The sequence below is a fragment of the Falco rusticolus genome, chromosome 4 (assembly GCF_015220075.1).
Source record: "Falco rusticolus isolate bFalRus1 chromosome 4, bFalRus1.pri, whole genome shotgun sequence".
In the NCBI taxonomy this organism is placed as follows: Eukaryota; Metazoa; Chordata; class Aves; order Falconiformes; family Falconidae; genus Falco; species Falco rusticolus.
In genome coordinates this window covers 96462247-96478458 of record NC_051190.1, presented here as the reverse complement: position 1 = coordinate 96478458, position 16212 = coordinate 96462247, and the positions used below count along the sequence as shown (strand labels likewise).

At 37.9% G+C, this 16212-nt stretch overlaps 1 protein-coding gene across 29 annotated transcripts in view; it reads right to left on the bottom strand.

Moving 5' to 3' along the window:
• The window catches only part of CLASP2 (cytoplasmic linker associated protein 2), a 146587-nt gene that overhangs the window by 74534 nt on the left and 55841 nt on the right, over nucleotides 1–16212 (bottom strand). For all 29 annotated transcript variants that reach the window (XM_037387049.1, XM_037387048.1, XM_037387054.1 and 26 more), the window contains one exon: nucleotides 15970–16116. In XM_037387049.1, coding sequence (XP_037242946.1) covers nucleotides 15970–16116 — 147 coding nt within the window. The remainder of the gene's footprint in view (nucleotides 1–15969; nucleotides 16117–16212) is intronic.

The following is a 16212-nucleotide window of genomic DNA, read 5'->3' as shown; positions in this document are numbered from 1 at the left end:
ATGAACTCTATCGCTATCAAATCAAAGAACAGGTCATCAGATCCAGATGGTGCTATGAGCCTAGAACTCCAAGTACACAGTGAAGCTTGGCCGAATCTCTAGGCATCTTCAATAATCAAATCAGGTAATATGATAAGACAGGTTAACTACACAGAGATAATCAGTTCAGTAGAACACTTCCTTCTTGAAAGGAAAAAAATCTACAGCAAATGAGCACTCAGGAACAAGGGTCTTGCCTCAACTCTTGCAGAGTGAGGCCAACAGGATAAGATGGTAGAATGTCCTCCCTAACTTCTACAGCACAGCTGAAATGGAGGCATCAGGCATAAAACACAGATTTTTACTAACCACAGAAAAAAATAAAAACTGTAAGGAAAAAGCAATTAAGGCTGAGTGGTCTACAAAAAGCTAAGACTTCTTGACAAATCAAACTCTTTGGTGCCTCCACTCTTAAACATTTCGTGGTTTTACAGTCTCCAATCTATTTATAGTGCAGGGAATTATTTCTGCTGTGTTTGCATACTTGTGCATTTATTAGATCTCAACACCTCCATGCAGAACAACAGCTCTCACACACCTTTGTGGCTGCTTAGCATAAAAACACTGAAGTAATATCTGGACAAATTTGGCGCCTGCAGTACAATATAGGAACATATAACCGATTTTGTCAGCCTTAGCTCAAGGATACTGTAGAGAGATGCTATATGTAACACACTTCTACAAGTGTATCTCCAACACCATCTGTCATAATTGCCAATGGCAGCCAGAAAGGAAAGAAAAAAATCACTGCCTACTACTACTCCATCCAGACAGTAAAGGGAACAAGTCCTTCCAAAAAGTTAATGAATGCCTGACCAGCTACAAAAAGCAAGAGGGAAATATCCTGTTTTACACACAGAACACACTCTCCCGGCACACAAACTTGTACAGGTCCTAAAAGGGAGAACGCCCTGGTCAGAGCAGAATTTTGGGGAGAGAAACCTTGCAAAGATAAAATTTGGCACAGGGGTACCATTCTAAACTAGGTGGCACAAACAGCTGTCTGGATGTTCAATTCACAACCTCATTTGTCCCTCCCAAAATACTCCGACATTTAAGAAAGACTTGTAGTATGAAAATAACCACTGTCAATACACAGTACATGCTCAGGAAAAGTGAATGGAAACAAAATCTGAAGTAGCCAAGAAGTTACCAGAAGACCCAATTTTTAAAGGTTAGAACATAGTTTTTGTATTGTCAAAGAACTATTTTTAGATGTTTAAAATTATATAAACAACAGTTCATAGAAGTTTTTTGTTCTTATCACAGTAGTTAATAGTTTCAGTCAAACCTAACCCTTTGTGTCAAGTCACAACACAGTAAATTCCTACAAAGTTCATACTACACATTTCTTTGCAACCTGATAAAATATTAAGACTACAGTGATCCTGTGACACTAAAGGCAACACCCCCCCCCCCAATTAACAGTTTCTACAAGTCCTGTATTATTGTTCAGTTACATAAGCACCCAAACACCACTATTAAGGCAGTGAAAAAAGCACTTTGCATTACCATACATCACACTGTTCTGCCAAGGGAATAAACTTACAGAAATCCAGTATTAAAAACTGACGCACATAGGCCAAGAACATAAAGAGATAGAAAAATGTTTGGATTTCAAGTATTCACAGTACACTCATGTACACTATAAAGTACAGATTAAAAGGGGTTGAAGTTGCCTTTGCTGAATAATTAGGTATTGTCATCTTTAGTCTGCCTTAAAGTATCGTTTTAAAAATTGGAAAACAGCATGGACTACATAACAGATTTTCCAGCACCTTAACATCATTCAGTAACGAATCCTGAAGAACAGAAGAAAATCCTTTATCTAAGGAATAACAATTTATTACTTTAAAGAGAGAGGGAAGATGGACAGACTACTATTTAAATAGATTTTAAAATCTATTTGACCTGGTCCAAGCACACAGCATTTCCCACCTTCCCCGATCTCAACAACAACCACCACTTTCCCCTGTAATTAATATTCCCAAAAATTAAGAAGTTATCTCTATATATAGCACATTCACTTCTATTTCACTAATGTTTCTCCTCCTGAACTGCATGATGACATATGCACACCAAAATGAAGTGTGAAGTAACTATCTTCTCTTTTATGTTGTATAAAAGTCAAAAGTCTATACTGGCTGAGGAGGAAAATATTGTTCAACCTTTCCCTTCCCTATCTCTTTGTAGGTGTGCTTACCAATTCTGTTTAACAATTCACTGTTTCTTTAGAGACTAATGAAAAAAATGACAGAACTCAATCTGCTGTTTCTCAATTCAGGAGAAAGTCTTTTACTATGCTAACAAGGTACAGTAACAGTAACAGTCACACACACGGCATCAAATAACTTCTCCAAAGAACTCCTGCTTTTGTAAGGCTTGACTGTCCTCCACAAAAGCAGTAACAGCTCTACAATATTCTCATTTCAGACAGTACTGCCTACAGACTCAAAACTGACACATCTGACAGAGCACACATTTTGATAAGCTGTTTTGTTGTTGTTGCTTACCTTCTCAGACCAAGCTGTGATGACAAACTTCTATTTATAAGTACCTCTCCTAAGTGATGCCTTCCACTGAACAGTGCATGTTCTTAACCTCACCCACAGAACAAATAAACCTTTGACCAAGTACACAAAAGTTCAAGTACTGCATTTCTAATGGCAAGAACACTATAAATGATTGTAAGGGGATAGAACTCCACTGCATTTAACATCTTCAAGTGCTCAGCAGGTTAACTAAAATTCAGAGCCTCATCAACTGGTTTTTTCTTAAATGAGCAATTTACTCAGCCTACTGAATCCAACTGGGCACCCCCCTCAGTTAAGACTCAGAAGAGAAAAGCATCTGAAGGAGAACAATCCTCACAAGACCTTTATCTGTGTTAGTTTTTATTAATAACCTTTATTTATTCTTATCCTTCAAGCACTCTTGTTAGGCAGACTCACAGAATGACCTGCAAGCCCAAGTTCCACTTCAGGAAGCTAGCAAGAATCCCCTGAACATAACACACAGACTTGATATGGAAGTATATTACAGCAGCTGAAGCACCTCTGAGTTTTACAGTGTATTTGTGGGTATTGTTGGTTTGGTGGTTTTGTTTTCTTTTTTTAAACTGAAGTTCAGTAAGTCTGGGCATGGAGACAAAGGAAACAAATGCCTCGCTTCCTGCAGACCATTAACAGATGACATCTTCATAAGTTAAATTTAAGGTTTTCTAACAGTTTGTAGTTAGGAGGAGGCCCTAGGAGTCTTTTTTTGAAGAAAGTTTTTTTCCAGTTACAAGGCTTTAAGTTCAGCATTGTGAACAGCTCAACACCAGAAAGAGTACGGTACGCAAGCGAAGAAATTACCCAGTCTTTCGCAGAATCAGTTTGCTCATCCAGGAATTAATTCCTGTGGTTGAGTTCTTCCCCTCTTCTGACTGAAACATTTGAAATCTTTCCATCATATCACAATGACTTTGGAATGCTCATTTGCTCTACCACCTTGATGCTCTCCCTGCTAGTATCTACTGAAGGCTGTACACCATGGGATGACCAAACAACAGGACAACACTATATGGGAGAAGAAAGATGTCCTGACAGCAATACTGGACTGGTATTTGTGTTGAGAAACAAAAGAAGAGTTTAATCAAAGCATGTTTAACTGTTTAATAAAGCATACAAGCACTGGTCTAAAAATACAAAAAACTGCTCAATTTGTATTTGGTAGCATGTCTTTACTAGTCCAGTTCAGTTTTTTTTCTACTTTTATAGGTCTTCTGACAAAAATTTCAGAACAAAATTTTCCCTGTGAAAAAAGGGAATTTCAAAACCGGTACAGAAACTTATAAGTAAGACAAACTCTTAAACTTAGTTTCACTTTTTTTTCTTAAACACTTTTCCCAAAACACTTCCCTAAAAAATTCCTAACTATTTTCTGATACAACATGCATCACAAATTAAACTTTAGTAAACTTTGAAAGGGGTACTGTTATACAAACATCTTTTATCCCTCAAATCTCTAACTGCATACAGTTAAGAGTATCTTACTGAGCAATGCATCTACAGTAAGATGATGGGGATTACAATTTTCTTCTGAAAGAAACAGAAGCGCTACACCTGCATCTCAACTAATTCAAAAGCTTCACATATCTATCAGAATCTGCAGCAGACGATGCAGATCATCTGGGAATTAAAAAAGAAAAAAGTACTGTCACCCTTTTGGTTTTGCAGGATAATAAACAAGCAGCTATGAATTAGGAACTGACAGCTGCTTCAGCTCAGCATATGGTAAGTGGACAGGATAAGCTCAAGTACTTACTCAGCTTTTCATATAACCGGCAACTCCCACATACTCCTACCCAATCTCCCTCATTCAAGCACAGCTGAGTAGTAAAATCGCAACAGGGACTGGCTAAACAGCAAATAAAATAAACTGGCCAAGGAGAAGAGTTTCAACAATCAAGTTCCTTGGTCTGCTCCACAGCAGGGCCATATGAACACCACACTAGCACAATCCAATGGATGGCTTGGGATACAAACAAGTTAGTGGAGACAGGGAAGAAAATTACTCTGGGCAGCTTAAACAGTACAGCTTCTGAAAGCCTAAGTATAGGCTGAAGGGAGTAGGGCAATACTCAAGGAAAATTAATTCAAGCAAGGACAAGTTCAAAGGCAACCTAGTGGAACAGACGACCTATCTCACCAACACTGGGGTGGGGTGGGAAATAATCTCAAGGAAGTGCTGATAGAAAAAAAAAAGCTAATGCACCTATACAAGTTACAAATAAATTAATAGATTACAGCAAGCAATTTCTGGAATCCCCATCAGCACCCAAGACACAAAACCTAATTGTTTCTGAACAGTTCTTTAGCACAGTATTTGCAATGGACAGAGAAAGTGCTCAATAACCAAATTCTGTTCCCACTCCTAGCGGGCAGATGTTGCACAAGTCATACTTAATTCTTTATTTGAATATACATTCTACCATTTGTTAGTCTCTGAAACTGGGATTTTTCCTGAATCTTCTGTAGTTCTCAGGTAAGTCTTAGCAAAATCTACTTATTTATCCTCGGGTCAGGCCTCATTAGTGTTTGATACAACTGACAGCTTACTTTTAAAATGGTACCTGTTGGGGGGCAGGAGAGGAAGTTACCAGTGCTTCACGATCTGAATTAGCACCTCTGAGATGACAAAGGTGAATTTTAAGACAATGATTGCGATAAAGTCCTCTGTATAGACTGAATCTCAGTAGCTCAGTAAGGAATCTCATCATCTTTCCAGCTATCATGAGATTACTGCTACAGCTAACAAACAGTCCAGAATAACATCTTTTCATATGCACTTTTCACCACTCTGCTTCTGTAAAACATGAACCAAATGTTCAGAAAAGTAGTTGAAGTTTGAGAATCTCTGAAAATTCCCTTTACATGTTAAATCACTAGGTCATCTAAAGCAATTTGTTATATGGTATACACACACCTTGACATAATAACAGAATACAGGAAACATTGGTGGTGTTACCTTAATTCTATCAATGTTCTAAATGTTCTTACTTCCATGTTTGAAAAACTGCTCTTTGGATTTTAATTGAAAAACCTGAAGAAAAACCTCCTGCAAGACAAGCAAAGAACTGTTCTTCAGACTCAAGTATCTGGATAAAGCACAAAGGTGTTTTTTCATCAGGTGACTAATAGTCACTTAGTAGAGATGCCTTCAGGTTGCCTGCTTGAGTTGGAAAAACATTTGGGAGCAACAAAGTAGTAGCACCTGCTCCAGTGAAAACTGCTTCAGACAAGGTGCCTCTTTGTAAGTAAGTCTGCCTTATTTTTACGTAGTTACACCGGTAAATCCTCTAGGATGGATGTAACCAGACTGAATAAAATGATTTAGTGTAATAACTTGTATGAAGTTCTGCTCATTGCATAAATTGTGCCAGCTTATGCCTAGTTGTTTTGGTTTAACTGTTAGCATCACTTATCAGCTTTGCTACACAAGTTAAGAAAGTGATCACACTGCTATTTGCCACAGCTCTGCCAAAAAAACTTTACAAGGCCAAACTATGAAAAGCCATAGGGATCTTAGTTTAGACATTCACCAACAATTCCAGCCGCCTTGTGTCCATTTTCCGAGAAAAAACCCAATTGTATCTGAAAACAAGTAATGCCCCATTCTAAAAAAACCTCTCTGTTATTACAAGCTTGTCTATATTCCTAGTGCTTCTGCAAGCACACCTTGCCTGCCAGAGAAACCTCAGAAATAAAACTCAGGAAACCACTGGGAGATTACCTTCTTGTGTTGCTCAACACATCTGTCTGATGGTAATTACCTGCATGCAGGAGAGAGAGGAGGGGGGAGAGGAACAGCAGAAGAAACACGTACCAGTCTCTTAAACCACTGCAGTTCATGATTTATTAACTTAAGCTAAAATGCCTTTGACTTAAGGTGAACTGCCTTTGACAAAAACACTGGGCAGACACTTAGTACCAGTAAACACATTCAGTTATTCCAACACAATTCAATGAAGTTTTTTGAAATAAGTTTCAGAAATAAAATATATTTTACAATCAAATACAACACTAAACCCAAATTATAGCCTTGTTTCTTCTTTTATTTATTTTTTTTTAATGGCAGAACCTGAATGGACAAAGTTTTCAAGTTGTTTTAAACCAGCTTAGAAAACAATTCAAGTTGTAAGTGACTTAGAGCAGAAAAGCCTTTGCTAGAAAGCCCACTTTAAAGGAAACTGACAGATGAATTCTGCCATGTTCAGCCCCAGTGACTGACATTCATTCTGAACTGATCGGTCCACCTCAGTTCCTCCAACACCAAAAATCACTGCCCCGAGGCACCCAGAAAGTCATTCAATCTGAAACTGCTGCACAAACTGAATAAAATAGCAAAATGCCTTCATAATACCTTCTTTTCCTTACTTTACATGCCTACATCAGAAACTTGGTGGATATGGTTAGAGAACTTCCCCAGAAATCTCACCTCTATCACACCTGCTTCATTAAAACATTCCTCCTACATGCCAGAGACATTGCACATGAACAGAACTTTCTACCCAGGAAAGTGAGTGTGCTGTCTCTGCAGACTGAGATGCTAAGCAGACCTCTCCATACCAATACTCACACCAGGAAAGAACAGGATGAGGAGGGACAAGGAAAAAAAAAAATCAGGAGTGAACTATGCTTACAAGGAAGAAGCTGGTGCAAGGTGTTCAACTATTAGGATAGCACATCTCAGTCCCTGAGGTGTGGCACATCAGTCAGGAGCAAATACAGGAGTCACGCAAAGAGGAAGCACGCTGTAATTCTTATATGGACTGAAGAGAATGAAGATCGCTGCACCAGCACGCATACTTTAAAATCTGGAGATGCTCTTGAGCATGAGAATTCCTTCGGAATTGTATATTGAACATTACATTCACCCAGAAATTTAGTCAGTAGTATTTGAAGCTGATTCCTAATACCGAATATACACTTCCAACAACTCTAGCCTCAATTCCTATATAGCACAGTTTCAGGGGTATAAAAGATTAATAATTCTACGTCTTATTTTCACAGGCATGCTACGGAGATCAATTCAATTCACACTTATTTGTGAAGAATGCAGAAAATATGACAACTATACAATAAAGAAATTAAGTCTTTTACTTAATACAAGGTTTGGATAGCTTATATTAGGTAAGACCAAACCCTGGGTGTGGAGAAAAACACGCAGTTCCATAAGCGGCAAGAATACAGACATCCAAATTCTTTTAAGCGTATCTCACCACTGATTAATGTTGGTTTCTATTCACCTGGTAGTTCATATATTTGACTCGTGTACCACATTCATGCTCACACAGTAATCTTTCAAAGCACTCATGTACTTCTTTCCTCTGCTGGCACTCATTTTTCACAAATACTTAAAAGAACATACATGTGAGACCCTGGCTCATCCAGTTTCAACTGGCGAGTGATGCACTACCACAGTGAGTTTTAAAGTTAAGCTATTATGAGCATGACAGCATTAGTCTTATTTTCAGTTTTTAATATAGATTTCTATTAACCAATATTTACATTGTAGTTTAACTTGTTCCCGGTTTTACGCCTAAATAGGGAAAATTGCACTAATTATTTTATATTACGCAAATTACTGAGAACATCCCAGAACACAAACAGTTCATGTGTATCATACATAATTTGTATCACAAAACAAGACCGGTTTGGGATGCTGTAATTTTTTGGAGTTGTAGTGTAATAGTTTCAGAAAAATTGTGTTTTCATTACTGTTGTCACTTCTGTTCAACTGTGCATTCTTTTCTGAAACCATTTAAACAAAGACTTTATTAAGAACGCTAAGAACTAATGTTGCCTATAATTGTGTAGTTTGCAATGACAGTTTCATGTTTTAGTCTACACGTTTCTTATCTCTTACTCCTAAATTCAAAAGTGTAAAACAAAGCGAAAGTGATTTGATTTTACTGTACTGTTTTTACTGTACTTTTAAAGACATGTTTCAAGTAATATTTGCACCTTTGGTGAAAATTCTCTACTCAAATTATAAAAATATTAAAATTATAAAAATAATTTGCATCTTATGCTTCTGCATTTTCTGCTTCTTTATTTGAGAGTATATGCAATTGTCCAACAAAATGAAACAGGTTTAAGACACTTCTCCCCCTATCAAGAGGGAGCACGCCCGCTACCTTGCAAAGCAGCAATGCATGCGTATTTTGCATTGATTGTCTTTGATTTGTCTGTAACACAGCCACAGTCCACAAGGGCTCAAAGCGGCAGGGTCAGCTGATTTCAGCCCAGCTTTCTCCACCCTTCTCCCTCCTTTTCCTTCTGGATTAACCCATATGAAAATATAAACATTGATTCCCCTTCTTAATGCTCGAAAAGAATCACGGTTAGCAAACTAAACATGGGGTGAGTTGTCTTTCTTATTCTCATCACTGACTGGTACTACCACGACTGCAAGTACATTTGGGACTAGAATACAGGGTGGATATGTTAAAAGATCACACAGCGTGGTAAGTTCTTACCTCCAGACCTCAATTTCTGCTCCACTGTTACTCTCTTCCTATTTTATCCATTTCTAAGCTGACTTCTGGAGTATAAGCCCTTTGAGCAAAACCACCAGATACCGTATCATGCTTAAGCCAACATAATAAATCCTACAATCTAAATGAAGCTTCTAGAAATTAGTGCAAAATAAGCTAAAGTAGTATGAACTATCTGACAACTGTCCTTGGGTGACTCACAGAAAACAGAGACTAATGAACAGTAATTATGGATCATACATATATTCCCTGAAGGTGTATGTATAGGTGTGTGTAGAGATACATATTTATTATTTATCATGTATGTTTATTTTCATTCAGATTCCTCATTAACAGTCCACCTGCTGAGGCTAGCTGAAAAGGAAAGCATCTCTCAGAGGAATGGAAACAGACAAGCATTTATAGTGGCCAGGGAGAACAGACCACTGATCATGTGCAAGGAAACCCTCTCCTGAAGTGCCATTCAGGCAGTAAGTAACACCAACCAACAACTCTCAGATAACCTGGAAAGTTGGAAGTCCCCCTACTTCCCTGAATTTTGGGTTAGGTTAAAATAGCAGCTGTTCATGACTGCAGGATTGCAACCCAGCAATTCCATGGGCAAGATCTCTCAGGATGGAAGTGAACTGACATTCACTGTGGGGGCAAGGAAGCAAACAGGCATTCTATAACAAATCCTGTAATTCAGAGTGATATCCAAGGCTGATCAGAAAGACAAAAAGGCTAAAATTCAGCTGGCACCTTGCAGAAAAATCCTTTAATTTCACAGCAACCTGGAACCCAAAAAGGTAAGCAAGTAGCACAGAACGCAAGGGATACTATGCCGACCAAGATTATCTCAGAGCAGTTTTATGTCCTACAAAGGGCCAATACAGAACAAGGAGGGTGGGGGGGAAATCCTCATTTGACAAATATGGCTAATACAGCACTTCGGAAATCACCTGCTGAGGGATACAGACTTAATAGAAGAAAGACTCCTGTACTTCCTTTCTGCAGAACTCACAACTTAAAACACCACACCTAGGCATTGATTACTATGAAGCCTTTCTGTGTGTGTGCAAGTAAACACAGAACTGTCTTCAAGAGTCTGAAGATAATCAATACAGCAAGCATGAGCTTACGCTGTTCCAAGTCCATTGAGTAACAGGTTGTATTCACAGTCCCACATTTATTGAAGCCCTCTTAACAAAAATGTTTCTTAATTCCAGTATGTAGTTTCAATGAGGTTAACTCCACGTGGCTAAGATTTCAGAAGGCAGTATCTATTTTTCAGTACATTTGTTTTATGCAGAACTTTCCATTTAAACTGTTTCCTACTAAAGCCTCTAAACACTTCAAAATGTCTTCCACCTGGTAATAGAGCCAAAAAAAGAAAATCAGTACCATTTTAATACTTCTCAAGGAGCTGTACTGCTATTATTGAGAATAAAAAAAAAAAGAATTAAGATACTGATAGAACACACTGTAGACAGATACACAAACTAAACTTAAATTGCCTAACGTTGAGAATAGCTTCCTACAGTTAAGAATACGTTCCTGTAGTTAAAAAAAACTTGTGGTGGTGTTATAGTTCTGACAGCCTTCTTTTGCTGAAACTGTTCAGCTGGTTCACCCAAGTTTTTCCAGTTACTTGATTTCTAAATAAAAGGAGGTATTTTTAATGTCTTTTCAGCAATCATCAAACTTTAGGGGGCTTTTTTTTTTAACTTTAAAAATTAAGACCATTCTAAAACTGAGGGTTATTTCAAATAATGCCAGCATCAAACCTCAATTTGGCACAGCTGCAGTCTTCACAGAGGACCAGATCCTTTGGACAGTTTAAGGAAAGAAGGCAACATCACCATTTTTATGTTGGATGGGGGGAAGCTTTTTGCACGCATGCTTTTTTTAATAGGAAAAAAATCAACGAACTCTGTCCTTGGAGATCCATTTCATATTTTTCATACCTGGCATCAACAACATTCTTACTCCAAAATATCTTTTTAAACAGCAGTTACAATAATTCTGACATTTAAATGAATAATATCCACTTTGGTGGTGGTTTGTTACTGGATGACTCATCCTAAAGCAACATACGTTGTCTCAAAAAGTGTAACAATGTTATTAGTGTTAAACACTAAGCAATGTATAGTAAGCCTAATAGGCTCATACATTATAGATTTAAAAAGCTAATGAACCAGATGTAAAAATACAAATCTAACTGCACAAAGTAGAAAGTCTGCCTTATTTCAAAATAAAACACTACAAATTAATGTTCCAGCCCTACAGCAAGTTAATATACACATTCATCATAACTGGGTTTCATCAACAAGCTTTTTCAAATGTCACATGGTTCTACCAAAATACGACCATTCCTACATTTAATCCATGTTAAGGAACAGTGACTTAAATTGACATTTTGGGAAAAGAAAGGAGGCTAGTCTTGATGAGGTAAAGTGAGGCTTCCTATTAACATCTAGATTACATAAAGCTTCTGAATAATATACAAGTGAGTAATTCCCTAGAAGACTTGGAACAGGGATCTCACATTTGCAAGAGAACCTGCCAAAGACCTAGAAGAGATGTTGAACAGCACAGGGACAAGGATACAGCTTGTTTGGCTCACATACTCAGCTTAAGTCTTTTTCTACAGTAAATTATGGGGTCTCTTACAATCAAAAAGCTGCTTGCCATACTGCCAAGGAGAAGCCCACAAATATCCATTTCTGGAAGAGCATAACACACTCTCAAGTGAGAAGGCCGTGGAGCCAAGGGCTATTTCCAGAGGCTCTGCCACTTAAACGAAGAGCTGAAAGCAAGTCTGTCAGAAGCAAGCTGATCAGCTACGTATTTCCTGGCAAAGGACTAACTCAGGCACACGTATTGACCATGGAATAAAAAATATGCCAAACAAAGCACTGTTCCATTAAGCTGAAGACCTATCACTTCCCATTCATCATTAAGCAAGAAGGTCAGTGTCTGAAACACCTCCAAGCTGTAATGTCAGATGAGAAACAGCCTGCTGGATTTCTTACTCAGGGCAGTACACCACTGAGGCTGCCTGCTCTGGTACTTTTCTGGCAAGCTATCTTCTACAGGGTTAATCACACCTGTCCACAAATGCGTAAGTTCTACAAGCTCTTCCATCCCTATTCCCAACAGGAAAAGAAAATATCTTGCACAGTCACTCACGGCACAGGAGAGAGAATTCCAGCCTAAGTAGGCCGTTGCCATTGCTAATGTACAAACCTGTTTCACCTGCCTTCCTGGACAATGACTTTGCATTTCCAGTGCCACGGAAGCGCATTTCCTACACTAAATGGAAAGTGTGTAGCAGTGAAAAAATATCTTTTTGCATATTAGATAGGTGGGTGCTTTCACTTGAACAGAGCATCTGGTCAGTGGTGAAATTATCCATTTCTTCAATAAGAAACATCCCCATGGAGTATATAACGAAAAGCCAAGCACACATGCATCAGAGGTATAATTCAGCAAATAACAGCATGAAAGCAAGCAAGCAGCATGGCTAAGATGTTTAATTTTTCTTAGCCTCAAGACAGGAGAGCATCCACTCTCCTTTAGAACCAGGAAAAATTTCTACGTATTTTATTGTCATCTACAACTGACAGGAAAAGACGTCTTTCTAAAGCAATATCCTAGGAAAAGGATCTCTAGAATATAAAAGGCAGCTTAAATGAACAGAACTTGCAGTAATCTCAGCCTACGCTCAACAATTTCTACCTGCACTAGCAATTCTGCCTGGTCACAGAAGCCTGAAGGGAAGAAACTGCAGCAAAGGACTGCTTCAGCTGCATGTCACCGACAATGACTTTGGAAATTTTTGTGAAAAGGAAAGAAAAAGCCACACAGTTAATGGAGCTGCTGCTACTTTCTCCTCCAAGGTATGAAAGTATCAGAAAACTTAGGCAAGCAGGACCAACAGATGGCGGAATCAACAGATGGCAGAACCACAAGGTAAGCAGTTGTGAGCCCGAAATACCTGTAGCCAGTGCTTATTGAGGGAAGGGTGAGAAATTACATGCCCACTGATTATGGGCTTGGAATGCACTGGCAAGCAGAAGGATTTGGGACTGCAGAATATGGCAGAGCCTTAATAATTCAGCAAGAGCAGACAACTTCCAGAACCACAGCTTTGCTCCATAAAGATGTCAATTTTCAGGCTGGAGAAAAATCTCAGGTGTCCTTTAGGCAGGCACCTGCAATGCAGACCCTACAGAAAATGAATGCGAAAGAGCACCAAAGTTTCTTTGCAGCCATTAACACCCATGAGTCTCAAGGTAAGTGTAACAGGATGACCTAACTGGAGTCTTCACAGACCATGATTCTCTGTGGAATAAAGCTCTCTAAACACAGCAATTTGTCCTGTAATGAGTGTGCTTCTAGACACTTGCCCTGTTCATGTACACTTCTCTAGCAGCCATTTCTGACTACTGTCACATGGGATAGTGGACTACACAGACCTCTCGTCAAACCTAGTATTGTTCATATGAATAATGTCAGGGGAACTCCTCACTTCTGGAAGAGACCATGACTTAATTGACTTGTTTAAGAAACACTTTTGGCATCTACACTGATGCTCTTTATTAGGCTAGGAAATGCAGGATTTGTAAATACTACACAGAAGGGTAAGGCTCTCAGTGTAGATATTTAATATTTTTATCTGCTAGGAGTCTTGTTACTAGACAGAACTAGTTTAAACACCGGTAACCTTAAAAAAAAACAGGTATGGAGATGGAAAAAAACATTGAAAGATACAAATAATGAGCAGCAGGAGTAAAATGAAGACAAATACTAGCCCCTAAATGCAAACAGCAATAATAGCCTTGCTGATCAATGATGACATACTGAAAATGCTAAAAAGAAAAGATCAAGGTCCAACTCAAGGAAAACTTGAAGGGAAAAACACAAGAAAATTTAACTAGAAAGCATATCATTTTATGTAATGAAGCAATTCTGTGCACAAGGAGATTAACAGACATGTGAAAGTTTCTCCCTGGAACACAGCAAGAGAAAAAAGTAGAGGTCGCTGAGAACAATTGAAGACTGGAAGACAAATTTCCACCTTCTATCCATGCGGTGAAGAATACAAGGCATAACATCTCTCCTAAAAAATATTAAGGCAAAAATTCTCCATGGTCAAGCACCTGATCAGACTGCACAACCACACCACAGATGCACATATAGACAAGCATTAAAAGACCAATTTAATCAACATTATAAAGCCCAGCCAAACATTTAATGCTAAATTTTCAAAATTCTTACAATAAAAAAAGGAGGGGAAACATGCGCGTGTGAACACACAGTATTTTCCAGAGTTGAAAGGAGACACTATAAAACAAGGATCGACAGAAGTGCTCCGATTTTGGCATGCTTTGGTTTTGTCCTTATTTCATGTATTTTTTCCTTTTAATTTTTGAAGTTTGGCAATATAGAAGAAGGAAAACTAAATGTAATAATTTTGGGATTTTTTAATTTCCTTCACTACTGAATTTTTAGACAAACTGAAAAATCAGCTGAGTGGTTATTCTGTTCTTATTTCCCTTCCCCTGCTCTCCCATCTCCATGTTTTTACTGCAGAGCATGTAAAGTGAAAGTCTACATGTAATAACAATTTTACATTTTAAAAATTTAATTTTAATAAAATATTATTAAAATAAGCACATACTGAAAGAAACTGGAATCCTGAGCATTCAGTTCTGGTACTATGTATCTTAGTCTTGCAGGCAAAGAACGACATGCTTCAGATTAAAGGAGATATTATTATTATTACCTATTTGTGTAATAATAATCATAATAATAAATACTAAGAGTCAATTTCAAGAGGTAACTTCCTTTAGGAAGTCTTTTAGATGGTATGCTATCTATTTTGAGTTATACTATGGCAGTGTTGATCCCACCCTATGCAAATCTTTCAATTTATTAGGAATTGTGAAGATCACATTAGAAAAACAATAAACTGTCAAAAGATTGGCTATATCATTATAACACAAAAATACTTGAGGCAGCTTGTTTGGCATGTGCAATTTTTTTTTGCATTTCCAAATTTTATCCTTGCTTTGCAGTTTGCATGAGGCAATGTTACATGAATAGGAACATGAAGAAATTACTCCTACAAAAATTCCTTACGGAAAGAATCAATTATTCATAAAAAAGCCATACCCAAAACATGATATATTTCCACTTATATATTTTTTTGAATGCATACATGAACCCTCAAAAAAGCTGTCACTTCTTTAGCAGTAAACACTTGCTTTTGTTAATTACCCCCGCCCTAAAAAAAAAAATAAATATGCCTACTTCCATGTTTGAAGACTAGAATTAGTAAGCATCATTATTATACTGCTGTGAAGCCTACCAAGCAAAAAAACCCTGGCAAGGGTTTTGGCCCTCCATTTTTATCTTTCACAACCAATTTCACAATACTCTGGCAGTTTAAGAAATGATAATATACACTTCTGTTGTAATATACACTTCTGTTGAGATGTATGGTTAATGGGTAGTCCTTTCTAGCCAGTGCAGACCTACAGTAAAAATTTCATCCACACAGACCTACTACAGAAGCTCACACTGTACTTACATATGCAGTGAGGTGTGGACTCAGTATCACAGACACCCATATATTCATTTCACCACCACAACCGCTATCTCCAAATGTTAATTTTATTTATGAGAGGCCCTTACAAGCTAAATGTACATTCACAAAACCAGACATGTGCATACACCTTTACATGTGAATAATTATGTAAAACGGGGTCCTTTACTGTTCTCAGCTCTGCAAAAATACTGCAGTCATGAATTAAACATCACCTTCCAAAGTTCCCTGTTTTGTGCCTGCTCTGGCAAGGTTTCTGGGAACACCGATAAGAATCTTAATAGCTTTACATTACCTCCAACCTTAGGCCCACCAGCTGATCCTGGCTTTCTTGCACTGTTTGAAGGATTTCCTGGCTTTTTAGGTGCCGGAACCTTGAAGGCTGAAGCAGCTGATGATGGCCTATTTCCATCCACTGACTCTTCATCATCAAAGCTTTTGTCTAGAAAATGAAACATTAAATAAAAAGTACAACTATTAAAATGGTTGTATATTTATTTCCTAATCAACTGTTTTTCTTCACATGTCACAGAAATAC